Source organism: Eptatretus burgeri, chromosome 18, assembly GCF_056783735.1.
Source record: "Eptatretus burgeri isolate ZD-2024b chromosome 18, Ebu_testis_v1, whole genome shotgun sequence".
NCBI classification, from domain to species: domain Eukaryota; kingdom Metazoa; phylum Chordata; class Myxini; order Myxiniformes; family Myxinidae; genus Eptatretus; species Eptatretus burgeri.
In genome coordinates, this window is record NC_140978.1 from 33,757,658 (window position 1) to 33,770,343 (window position 12,686).

General features: G+C 45.1%; 1 protein-coding gene across 4 annotated transcripts in view; it reads left to right on the forward strand.

Annotated features, from left to right (window-relative positions):
- Nucleotides 1-12,686, forward strand: part of LOC147008854 (ERC protein 2-like) — a 498,963-nt gene that overhangs the window by 228,125 nt on the left and 258,152 nt on the right. For 3 of the 4 annotated variants that reach the window (XM_085864633.1, XM_085864635.1, XM_085864634.1), the window contains exon 16: nt 6,285-6,416. In XM_085864633.1, coding sequence (XP_085720759.1) covers nt 6,285-6,416 — 132 coding nt within the window. The remainder of the gene's footprint in view (nt 1-6,284; nt 6,417-12,686) is intronic. The other variant, XM_085864636.1, reaches the window with a different exon arrangement.

Consider the following 12,686-nt stretch of genomic DNA (forward strand, 5'->3'; position numbering starts at 1 on the left):
TCTCAAAACTAGTCGCTGGGTAGACGGTGGTACGCTGTGGCCAGCGAAATGAGGGTAGCAAGCGAGATGATGGCACCGTGGATCGTAAAAGGCACCGTGGATTGTTGCCGTTTTCGGACGACCGGACTTCTTTGCAGTGGCTGCCGACCCTGTTGCTTCAAATTTCTTGACAATCAATTGTATGTTTCTTCCCTGAGGTGGGTTAATATCGAATTCCTGTGCCAAACGGCGTGCCGCCATCGTTGTTCATTACATTTGTAGGAATTTTTCACGGCCGCAATGCGTTGATTCATTGAAAGGTAATTCATGGTTCAATTTGTTGCAAATTCAGTAACTTTCAAACTCGCAGCAATAACCTGCAAAACAAAATCAAAAATAAATAAATTACGAAAATTAATAATCTGCAAGATAATTGTTAACAACATGACTTCCCAGGAAGAATCTGACAGCAGAAAAAACAGAAATCGGGCGCTACTTTTGACTTCCCATATATATATATATATATATATATATATATATATATATATATATATATATATATATATATATATATATATATATATATATATATATTTTTCAGAATTGGATCCGACTCATGCATACAATATTTAGGTCCTCAGGCAGTTATTTCCATAAATGCATGTCCAGGATAGAGCCATCCCCTTGTCTGGTGTGATTTTCACACTTTGATGCATTGGAGAAGGGTATAAAACAGATTCCTTTTCTTATGGGATGGCCTTTTCCTCTTTATGACACATTCATGCATGCGAGATAGCCGTTATCCCAATGGAGGCTCGTTCTACCCCCTTTCCATCGGGACACATTGTCTTGGTAGGGGGACGCTTTGTCTACACTTTGGACTTACAGGACATTTGATTAAACACACTGCGGGCTTTTCCTGAGCTGTTATTCTGATGGTCAAATACAGCTGTGGATCATTTACCTCACCCACATCTCTTTCATTGATGCTCAACACCCACCTCTCTTTCATCGACGTTTGACATCCACCATTTTCCATCGACGTTTGACGCCCTGTTTGAGCCACACTGGGTGGCTCTTGTTCATGTCGGGCTGAACGGAGAGGTGATGGTTGTTGTTGACGTTTTGTAAGCGAACGCTTCACGGCTTCCCTCGGTAATTCTGGCAAATGGCTGCTTTCTGCCATTCATCCAGAACCCCATACATGCCATCGCAAGCCAGGCCTGTGTTGATTTGGGGCTGCATCTCACTCTGGTAAGTAAGGGATGATCGCGAGGTTGAGGGTTGGTTACGTGCCACGATGTGCCAACAAGCAAGCTGGATTTGGTGTCTGCTTGAGGCTCTGCCCAGTCTGATTGCCTTTACAAAGGATGGGAGTACCGCTTTCCTGTCAGTTGGTGAGTTGGTGACAGTTGGTGAGTCGGTGACAATTTGTGAGTCGGTCACAGTTGGTGTGAGTTGGTGACAGTTGCTCCTGATGGTGGGTGACGGTTGGACCATTCCTTCTTATCTGGTTCTCTTCGGTACCTGCTCTTGGCGTTCCTGATTCTTGGCGTCCCTGCTTCCTGGGGGTGACAACGTGACGTCGATTGGTGTTTGAGCCTGTTTGCGAGTGGGTGCACTGCGAAGAAGAACGCTAGCAGCGGACCAAGGCATGCTCGCACATTTTGGGACATTTTATTGGATGCACGACGACTTCTACCTTGGTAAGCTGAGATCAGATTTGGCAGCCAAAATTAAGATCTAATCAAGATAAGATTGGTGCTTTGCCGAGGGCATGCTCCCTGTTCAGGAAGCCACGTGACCTCCAGTTAAATGGAAAATTAGACGCTGGACACTGGAACTCGTGGTTACCTGATTGGCGTTCGTGGTTGTTAAACAACACACCGTATCACGAAGTTAATTGTGAGTGCTGGCCCCAGGTCCGGCAATTCTGAGAAGAAATGACAATTAACCCCCTCATAAAACACTCGGTACCCGTGGCCGAAACAATATACGTGTGTGTGTGTGTGTGTGTGTGTGTGTGTGTGTGTGTGTGTGTGTGTGTGTGTTGTTATGTCTGGCTTTCTTTTGGGACTACTTTGCTGTAATTAACTCCACCATCAACGGTGAAGGAGGTTATGTTTTCACCCCTCTCTGTCTGTCTGTCTGTTTGTGTGCAGGATATCTCAAAAAGTTGTGGACGGATCCGGATGAAATTTGGAGGGCAGGTTGGGTGGTGATAAGGACGAATTGATTCAAGGATGTTGAAGATCTGTATCCAGATCCGAATACGAGAAAAATCATAATTTATAAAGTGTTTCTTCACCATTGAGAGATAAGGCTAAAAACGATATATAACATGCTATTTCAAAAATGACTTGGGCCCGATATGTTCTCGTGGATCAGGCATTGTATGGCGGAGATTGTGCGCTCTTCCGAGCGTCCTTCTAGTTCTAGATGATTCCACTCTGTCATAAAGTATCCCCAATTCAGTGACAGCCAGACAGCAACTGCATCACTCTGTGCTGATTTTGACTGATTCGATTCTGGTTTTAAAAATAGAACATAACTTTTAATTCAGGCAAATCTCACACGATCACCCTGTCACTCTGGAAGGATCATCAAATGAACTGTTTCCACTGCAAGCAGTTCAGTCTCTTGTACTTCTTGGCCTCACCATCAGCTATGAACTCTCTTGGGTTGATCATACAGCAAAGCTGGTTACCCAATACATTTACACACTGGACACTCTTCTATTGTGCCAAGTAATTCCTTTAAAAATCAGAACTAATCATAGCTTACAAGACCTTTGGCAGTCACTCAATTGGGGTACTCCTCTCCCCTATGTGCTGGTGCCCCAGCATCATATCTGTCTCTCCTGTAATCCAGAGCTTTCAACATCATTCACATCTCTGACGAGGCTGAGACACAAGACCTCTTGCTCTGACATCAGAAACATGTCAGTGGCTTCTGTTTTTTGCCTCCTCTCCTTCAGTCTGGCTCCCTCTGCTCTCTCAGCCCTCTGACTCCCCCCCCCATCTCCCCAAGGATGCACGTGCTCTTACAGTAACCCCCTTTTTGTGAAAACCTCCCGATTCAAGCTTATTGCACACCTCCAGTCTTTTATTCCACTTTAATCTTGTTAAAATTCCACTTTTATCCTGTTTATCCTTCATTTGCAATCTTTTCTCCAAGGCTTCAAAGAAGCACATCATATGCTATCATAAGTTTTCCTGCTATATCATGCGCTATCCTATGTCATGTCACAGCACCATCATATGCTATCCTCCTTCCCTGCTGATGATCTGTTACCCCAATTAACCTGACCCAACCCTGCCACCTGTCGGCTTTTAAGTCAGGTCAGCCTTTTGGAAGTGCTACTGGAAACTTGTAACCCAGTACTACCTGCCGCACGGCTGGGTTGTCGGCGACTAAACTGACACCCTTCACTGACATTGCTCGTGGGGAGGTTGACTGTGACACTCTGTCGGACTAAAAACAACACCGGGCAAAGGGCGGATGAGCTCCCTTTGGGAGCCAATGGCCATCCAGTGTGGAGATGGTAAAAAGAACACACAATGGGGGCAGGAAAATTAATTTTTCCACCTGGCCCAGTTACCCATTCCTGCATAGTGGTCCTGTGAAGAGGTTTCCTTGTTTCAGAACTGGGTGAAGCTTTTGCTTGTTTTTCCTCTTCATTTTCTCAGTAGCCCTTCACATTTAGTGGTTCTTGGCCTTGTGTAGGGTTGTTCAATTAAAATATATATATATATATATGTATATATATATATATATATATATATATATATATATATATATATATATATATATATATATATATATATAAATATGCACTATCCTCCTTCCATACTGATGATGCTCTTTTAACCTTACCCAACCCTAATACTTAGAGGCTACGTTGTTTTCTCTCATTCTTTCCTCTTTTCCAGTTTGTTCATATTACCTTGCTTTTTTGTGTAACCTTGGATGCACTGCCCAACTCTCAGTATATTACCCTTTTCCCTCTGTCAATGAGTCTCAATCTTGCCAAGGAGCCTAGATCTTGCATCATCATCATCATCATCATCATCATCATTAAGATCATCATCTTCAAGTTGTTTTCGATTCAGGAAAGTTTGAAGGCCTCCATAATTCTTTTTTGTAGTGTTGGCATACTCACCACATGCTTTTCAAGTGTGTGTTGCTGCTCGAGAGTTGATCAAGAATTTGGAAATTGGCCGTGGTGCCTCGAATAACTCATCAACTCTTCATTAATATGCCTGGTGTTGGCTTAATGGTTCGGGTGGCGGGCTTTGGATCCTTGGGTCCTGAGTTCAAATCCCGCTCAGCTGTTGAATTAATCCCAGGTGGGATTATCTCGGCCTGTCATCCTTCCGAGATCGGCAAAATGAGTGCCAGCATGCTGGTATACAGTGTTGGAATGGCTACACGTCCAGGATTGTGCCCAATAGCCAAGGAGACTGCTTAAGCAGCACAATTGCTCTGAACAGAGTATGGTCCCAGTCTCCTCTCCTCTTCATAAATGACATTATGGGATCTTCAACGTCCACGAATAACCACTGCTGCTCAACGATTTCTTCAGCTTAATGTCCATCCAATGGATGGCCAAACATTGATGTCTCACGCTGCATGTGAAACACCAGGTTGACGGTTTATAGGTGGATCAAGATTTGAATCCTGGCTCGAGATAGAGAGCTCAAGGGCTGTTGCATATTTCTCATTGCTGTCTTGCCAGCCCAGATATTATACATAAAGAAAACAAAAACCAGAATCTATTCTCATAAGAACCTTTTCTTGAGAACTCAATTAATTGCAATTCATGAATTCCCCCACTTGGCAATTGCATCATCGAGGGTTAAAAAGCCTCAAGCATTTAATGCTTTGAGAGAGAGTGTTAGATGGTCATCCACTTTGATCTTTAATTTTTAAGACGAGCCCTTTAAGGAGCTAAGTGTCTCACCATCGAATCAATAAACGGATTGAAAGAGTGTGTTTCGTGTTGAGAGTTGTCGTGTGCTGGTTTCGAAAAGGACTGACGAGTGTGTGCGATGAACAATGGCCTATCCGAACAGTTCCTGCTGGAACACAGGACTCACTTGGCAATTGCTTTGAAAACATTGAGAATATACTCTCATGATGGAAATATCGTGGATTGCTCTTACATCTATTCGGAGCTGATTTCACTGCAGGTGAGAACAATCTCACCCTGTTCTCCTTGAATACGAGCATAATGATGCGTGTCACATTCTTCTTTTTTTTTTTTTTTTCTTCCAATGACCACTCGACATCATTTCCTCAGCCATTCTGAAAGCCCTGTTTCATTTTTAAAAAGGCATTGTAAGGCAATGTATCCTCTCTCGCTCTTCCATGACCTTTTGCTCCTTTCTCTTAAAAATTGTGAGTTTAGAGGTGATTCACATACCACATGGTATGGCTTCAGGTATTTTCTTACCTGAACTTGTGTTTATAACAAAAGGAAAGAAGGTGCAGTGGATGTTTCGAGCATCAGGCCTTTCGTATTATTTTGCTCTGACAATGGTCGAACACTCAATGCCAGTCGCAGGTCGCTTCCTTTAGTGCAAAGCCGTACTCTTTTCCACTTTTAGTTCATAAAATCTATTGCATACCGTATTCTTGACAGGCAAACATTACAACTTGCCACCATTTTGATTTCCAGCACATGCATTTAAGCTAGGAATATGTGATTTTGGGGGATTGGTTACCAGCAGTTTTGTTCAACCATATGTTCCGGAGGTTGCACACTTGCTTTTGATTTGTCAAGCCTGGCTTCAATCCTTAACTGTGTAATAAACTGCCGGTTTTGTGCTTGATAGAAAGACATTGCATCACATTGTACACCGTCCCTCCGATGGATGTTAATCTTGAGACCTATCTGCTAGCACTACCCGCTGGATGTTTAAGATTCAACTGTGTTTCTTTTGCGAAGAGTCGACAATAGTCACCCGCACCCTGTCCATAATCCAACTTCCTGCCCTAAACTACATTGGGCATTGCATAGTTGGCACAGCCGCACCTCAGAAATAAGGCAACCAATTAGCTGAAGGTGTACTTTGATTGTGATCTAATGTGTATTCACTATTAACACAAAATGCATGAAAGATGATTGCCTTTTATCAACAAAGGTCCAGGCCAATTTTGAACCACCCTTGTATCTGAGATGAGAGTAAGTTGGGGCTTGTTTTTTCAGAGTTTGCGATCAAGAGAACGTGGCACCTTTAAAAACAGCAGATGCTTGCTTTTGAAATGTAATGTTCTCAGCCTACGTTTTGTGCGGAATGCAGGAGTTGCTACGGCAGAAGGAGCATACGATTGCTGAGCTGCAAGCAGCACTACGTGACACACAGGAGGTGGTGGCAGAGCGCGAGAGACAGGTAGCACGTGAGGGCTCAGCTCGTTCTGCTTTGCAGCAGCAGGTACCATTGCTGGGCATCGTCTTGTAGTCTGCTTTCCATAATCACGCCATGATTTATTGTGCAGTTTTTCTTATTTGAATACATTCTCACATTTTACAGGTTATTTAATCATCTGCTTAAATTTTTTGCTTTTTTTTGTTGATATCCATTTTTTTTTTTTTTAGCTTGCTCTCATTTTATTAATGTGTTCATGCTCTGTGCTTCTATATTGCATCACAGTGTTTAAAAAGCCTCAAACACTTAATGCTTTGAGAGAGTGTGTTCGCTGGTCATCCCCTTTGATCTCAATTTTTCAGACTAGGCCTTTAAGGAGCGAAGTGTCTCGCCATAGAATCAATAATTGGATTGAAGGGGTGTGCTTCGTGTTGAGAGTCGTGGTGTGACTGGTTTCAAAAAGGACTGACGAGTGTGTGTCTGTGATGAACAATGAATGGCCTAGCCGAGCAGTGTCTGCCGGCACATAGGACTCGTCCATCTTGGCTGTCCTTCATGAAACCATTCACACCATCCGTCCACATTTACTTCAACATAGGAGAATGAATGTACAATATGGTACAAACTATATAAGTATGTCACATGGGTTTGACCCTTTCATGAAGCAAAAACCTCATGACTCTTCACTGCTCAGTAACGATGCACTCTTGTACTGGGACAGCCAACTTTCCACATAATTATTAGTGGCACATGCAGATAATCAGGTACTAAGTAGTCAACAAATGATTCGCGCGTGCTGCTGAAATATTACACATCTTATATATTATTTCCGAGTTTGTGGTTTCGTGTCGCGCTATCTTAGACTTTGTTCTGCGCTCAAGTAACATGATATTCGGCTTACATTATCTCAAAGACCATTTGAGGTGCATGGTACAAAAAAAGTAAATAAAATGTTTCTGAAACAGTGAAATCGTATTCCACTTATTGCATTAAAGTAAAATTACTACTGATACTCTGCATCAGTTCCTTACTCAAACACACCCACCCCAACATGTCGCACAGAGCGCGGGTTATGCTAGTGATGCAATTGTTTAACACACCTGCACTATTAATGACTTTATTCACTTTATCTATTGACTTACTCTTGTAGTAATGATTATCCTTATGATAATGCTGCCGATAATGAATCTTATAAATGAAGACTTCCATTGAGGATACTGAACAATGAAAGAAGGAACCAACAGATGACTTCAAATTTAGCATTTTTGAGACTGCCATAATGACAAATCTATTGAAATATAACAACCAAAAAAAACCAGTTTTATTGTCGAAATAGGCATTATTATTTAATTTGCGATGGACACCATTGTGGTTTCCAAACAAGTATTCAGGTTTGTAGTGTACTTTTCGTCGGTGCCAACTTGTTCGTACTTTTACATCATGTACTTCCATTTACATTACTTGTCCAACCAATAACAGTAGTGTTGGCATGTTATTTTTTAATCTGGTTTTGAACCAATCATTTTGCCCCACACTACTATCGAGCTCTTGGAGCTCCCCCTCGGGGAACGAGCGGGGAGGAAGGCCTGAACGGAAGTGTGACAACATTTTTCTGTCTGATGACTTGCGATTTACACCGTCGTGAAAATGACTCATGGACTTGAGTTTCACTGTAGTTTAACCGCATTCGCATCCCTATCTTCAGCACCGCATTTCCTCTCTTGACTCACAGAGTTTCGTACCACGTGTCTGTTTGTGATTCTTTCCTCCGGCAGCACTTTTGCTCTCTGTAGCCGCAACTTCGTACCACGTTCCGCATGGTACAAAGCTGGTATAGAGGAAGAAAGCTCACAGCTCTATCTTCAGTGGGTTTTCGCTCCTTTCACTGCTTTAAACCTCTATCTTCTTTGGGGACGACTGTCATCAAAACCATTTTGGTGAGCAGCATATTCCCACGGGCACTGGCCTTTTATGACACCAGTCTTAAAGTGGATCATATTATTTTGTGGACACGACATCAAATTGCCCCACTGATGATATACCATCTCTTGCTTCTTATTGAACTTGTGACTGTATTCACCCTCACTCAAGCTTAACAGCTGTCTGACACTGCTCAGACTAGAAGAAGTCATCGACCTTTATCAGTGAGTAGAAGTCGATAACTAGATTTTCTATAGGTTCTTTGAAGGTTATACATGAGACCATTTAAAACACAATTAATCCAAGATGGCTACCAAACAAAAGAACCAACAGCAAAATGACATTAAAATGTGCATATGAAGCATTCACCACTCAATTTGGTTGGATTCCCTGAACTTTTGTTTTGATATCATGCCACTAACCTGGCATTTCCCACCAAGGGAGATTTTTTGGAACAACACCACATTTTCTGTTATGGTGCCTGACAACACACACTGATAACATATACATCATGTATAAATAAATCGACTCCACCCATGCTCTTCAAGCCCAAAAAGCTGCAGAAAGCAACCATGAAAGGCTACCCAAGGCAAGCCCTTTGCTGTTTCAAACCCTTCCCAGAGTTCGTCCATAGCTGCAAAGACATGTCATGGGAGGAGTCCATTTATTTATATGATCCTTGCCAACTGGGTTAATTGATTAGGTGAGAGCTAATTGGTTATTCCCTCCATTCACAGGTGAGAGATGTGAGTGGGTCTTTGTTTTTGATATATATATATATATATATATATATATATATATATATATATATATATATATATATATATATATATATATATATATATATACATATACATATACATATATATATATATATATATATATATATATATATATATATATATATATATATATATATATATGTATATATATACATATATATATATATATATTTATATATGTATATATACATATATATATATATACGTATATATTTACGTATATATACATATTGTTGCGAATTCGCGCCCGCCGGCGTGCGAGCGGCCACGTAACTCGAATCGCGGCACGTTGCCCACCGGACGGACAATTCCGTCGTGACCCTCTCGGACTAACGCCGGGAACTAGTCACGGGTGGGCCTTTCGGCCTCACCACGATCGTGCCAATCGGCCCCCCCGCATGAGATAGGGTTGTTCGCCAAAGTCGACCTACCTAAGTACCCACACGGAGGGTAGACCGGGCGATCGCACCTCGCCGCAGGTCGACTTCGGACATGGGCCACTTTAAGCGACCCGTTCCGTACTATCGGGATAACCGAGCAGTGTTATATCGTCGACCTCGACGGTTCCGATTAATTATCGGGCGTATTTAGCTCACTACCAACCCTTTACGTGAAGTAAGATGGAGATTCAATTAAAGAAAAGATGAAGCGAAACGGGAAAAACAGTTCAACATAAGGCACATTTATTCCGCGGCACACGGATAGCACACATATACAATTACAACAATTATGCACCAAAAGCAAATGTAACAAAATAAACACAACAATGCAGATCTACTACCGATTAAGCGAGCACACGGCAACACTTACACAGTTTTACTTTACAGACGGCGCCGACAACACATATACTCAAAAGCAAAAGAAAAGGGCCACCCTCAACGACAAGGGGGCAGACGGGCCTGTGGGCCGAGACCGCGTGGAGCCTACCCGTCTTGTGATGAGCCGCAAAAGTGGCGGCGGTGCCCCGACTCCGCGCTCCTCCGCAGGTTTCGTTGGCACTGCTTGGAATGGGGTGGGAACGGGGCCCCCCTTTCCGCACTATCTCAGCGCGGGAGGAATTGTTGATGCTCTGGGGAAAGAGGATAGCTGGCTTGCTTGGGTCCCGCGACGAGCGACTCCACTGAGACCTCGACCGCATTCCCGGCTTCCCCTCTCTGCAGCTCCCCGACAGACTCCGAACCCCGACAGACCGACTCTCCTCCAGACCCGTCTTGACTGCTGCTGCCACACTCCGCTGCCGCCACACCTCTCCAACTCACCCAAGCCCGAAACAGAAACTGACTGAATTCGCCCCGCGCTCGGCGTTTTATAATATGGCAGGAGAATCCATATGCAAATTTCCGGATCAGGATGGGCTCGGGGGCGGAGCCACGCTCGCCCATTGGACGGAGGAAAAGTGGGCGTGAACCTCCCTGATCCTCGAATTTGCATATATCAATTCTACTCCGACGCGCCTGGAGGCGGGGCCAAATCGCCCCACGCTTGCTGATAGGACGGAACAGAAGTGGGCGTGTATCATTCCTGATCCGACTTTTCCTCGTAAAGGCCGCTCTTTGTACCCGCGGCTCAGCGCGCGCCGTGTACGAGGCCAGGACAGCCTGACGCTCGGTGCCCACAAGCGGCGCGGGAATGGCCGCAGAAGGAGAGGTGAAGGAGGTGGAGGGTCTAAAGTGGCGGTCCCTGGCCACGGTGACGCTTGGAATGGCGGTGATGCGATGTTTACGGGAGCGAGCCGTGACGGTAAAGGTCGTGGCTGTTGGCGTTGTTGTTGTTGTGAAGCGGCGTTGCGGTTGGTGGTTGTTGTGTGATGGCGGTTGAGACGTGGTTGGTTCAAAATAAAGATAGAACAGAAAAACGGCTATCTTAAAGGGTCGCAGCCCGAATGAATCACATTTATTCCCTCTAAACAACGGGTTTGGGGCTAACTACACATGTACTTACAGAGATATCTCACCTACGCGACCTGAATGGTGGTTTGCGAATTTCCTCAACCACAACACTACCCCCTCCCCTTTTTACACACTCGTCCCGAGTCGTCAAATTTTCGTGTGCCATCATGTGTAGTTCTCCCCTAGTACGTTTTACCTACGGATCCCTGAGTGCGACATTCATGGTATTCGTGTCCCCAAAATAAATAACCTGAGGGCTGAGTAACTAACTAAACAAACCCACTCACACGGACAACTTAAATAAAATTGCCGGCGCTAAGACAGACATGCCGGGGGCGCACTCATATTTACAGTACATCTTAACCTTAACTTACAAATTTTACACTAAACCATGGCCCAGGATCAATGGACTCTGCAAAAAGAAAGCAGTTAGCATGGAGCCAGGCTGCTCGCATGCAGTCTCTGGCTCAAGCAATGCAGGTGGCAGGGAACGTGGCCGGCTGCTCACACGCAGTCCTAGGCCTTCCCTTTTGAAATGAACCCAGTGAACCACAACGGTGCATGAGCTGCACAAACGCAGTCTCCATGCCAGCCCAAGTGGCACACGCAATGAACACAACGGATGGATGGATGGACACAAACACGGTGCACGGGCCGCCACTGCAGGCCCGTGTTGTAGCTGCCAACAGGGCAGTTCTTGCAGCTTGCAAACTGTTGCTTTGATCCTGGCGCACATGGAAATGAACAGAGGGGGGCAAAGCAAACTTGAACGGGCCTGGCGAACAAGGGCAGTGGGCATGGCATGGCAAAAGCAGCAGGCAAACACAGCCTGCAGAACCAGGCCGCTGCAGGCAAACACAGCCGGCAGACGAACTGGCTGGCACAGGCCTTGAAGCACAGCAGCTGCAGACGAAGTGGCTGGCACAGGCCTTGAAGCAAAACACGGCCAGCCGATGAAGTTGACCGGCACAGGCCTTGCAGTGGAGGTTGGTGGAGGGAGTGCGGTGGTGCTGGCCACTCAGAAGGCGGGCTCGGACCTGCCTACTGTCTCCCTCCCATCTATCGCCTTTGCCTGTCACTGTCTATACCCACCCCCTTAATTTGTCAAGCCCAATTTATCCCCAACTTATTTTCTTGTTTGTTTTATTTCCTCTTTTACTTCTATAATTCGTCTCCCAACCCCCCTTTATCGTCCTTGTTCAGCTAACCTATCGTCAACTAGCCTACTCCCAACCCCTATGTTCCCTTCCCGCAGGGGAATAAGGGAGAGCTAGCTTCCTGTGTCGAGGCCCAACGAAGCCTCAGAATGGCCTCCCCAGAGTTCAGCGATCTATAACACAAAGTGGGTACAGCGGCCCACAACGAGAGCGAGGGGATGGATGGTGCGGAGGGGTACACTTCTTAATCTACCCTATCAATTTACTGTTAAACTCCCCCGGGGCTTTCAACAAGCGCCTCTCGCTTAAGCTATTGGTTCTAAAAACCCAGATTCCCGTCGCCTGTGTTGGTCTCCTCTCAAGTTTCGGGCCTCGCCCCCCAATTTTCTTCCCGTGCCCTCACACGGTCTCATGGCTGGGACGCGTGGCTCCCCTTGGCAGGCACAACCCTCTGCCGATTCCCCAGCTACGGCACACCCGGGCACTACACTGCCTATGAGCCTATCAGCTCCCTAAACACCGGGGAGTGCCCCCCATGGCACTTCCCCTGAAACGCACACGTGGCAGGCTGGCTTCCCGGGCCCCTTT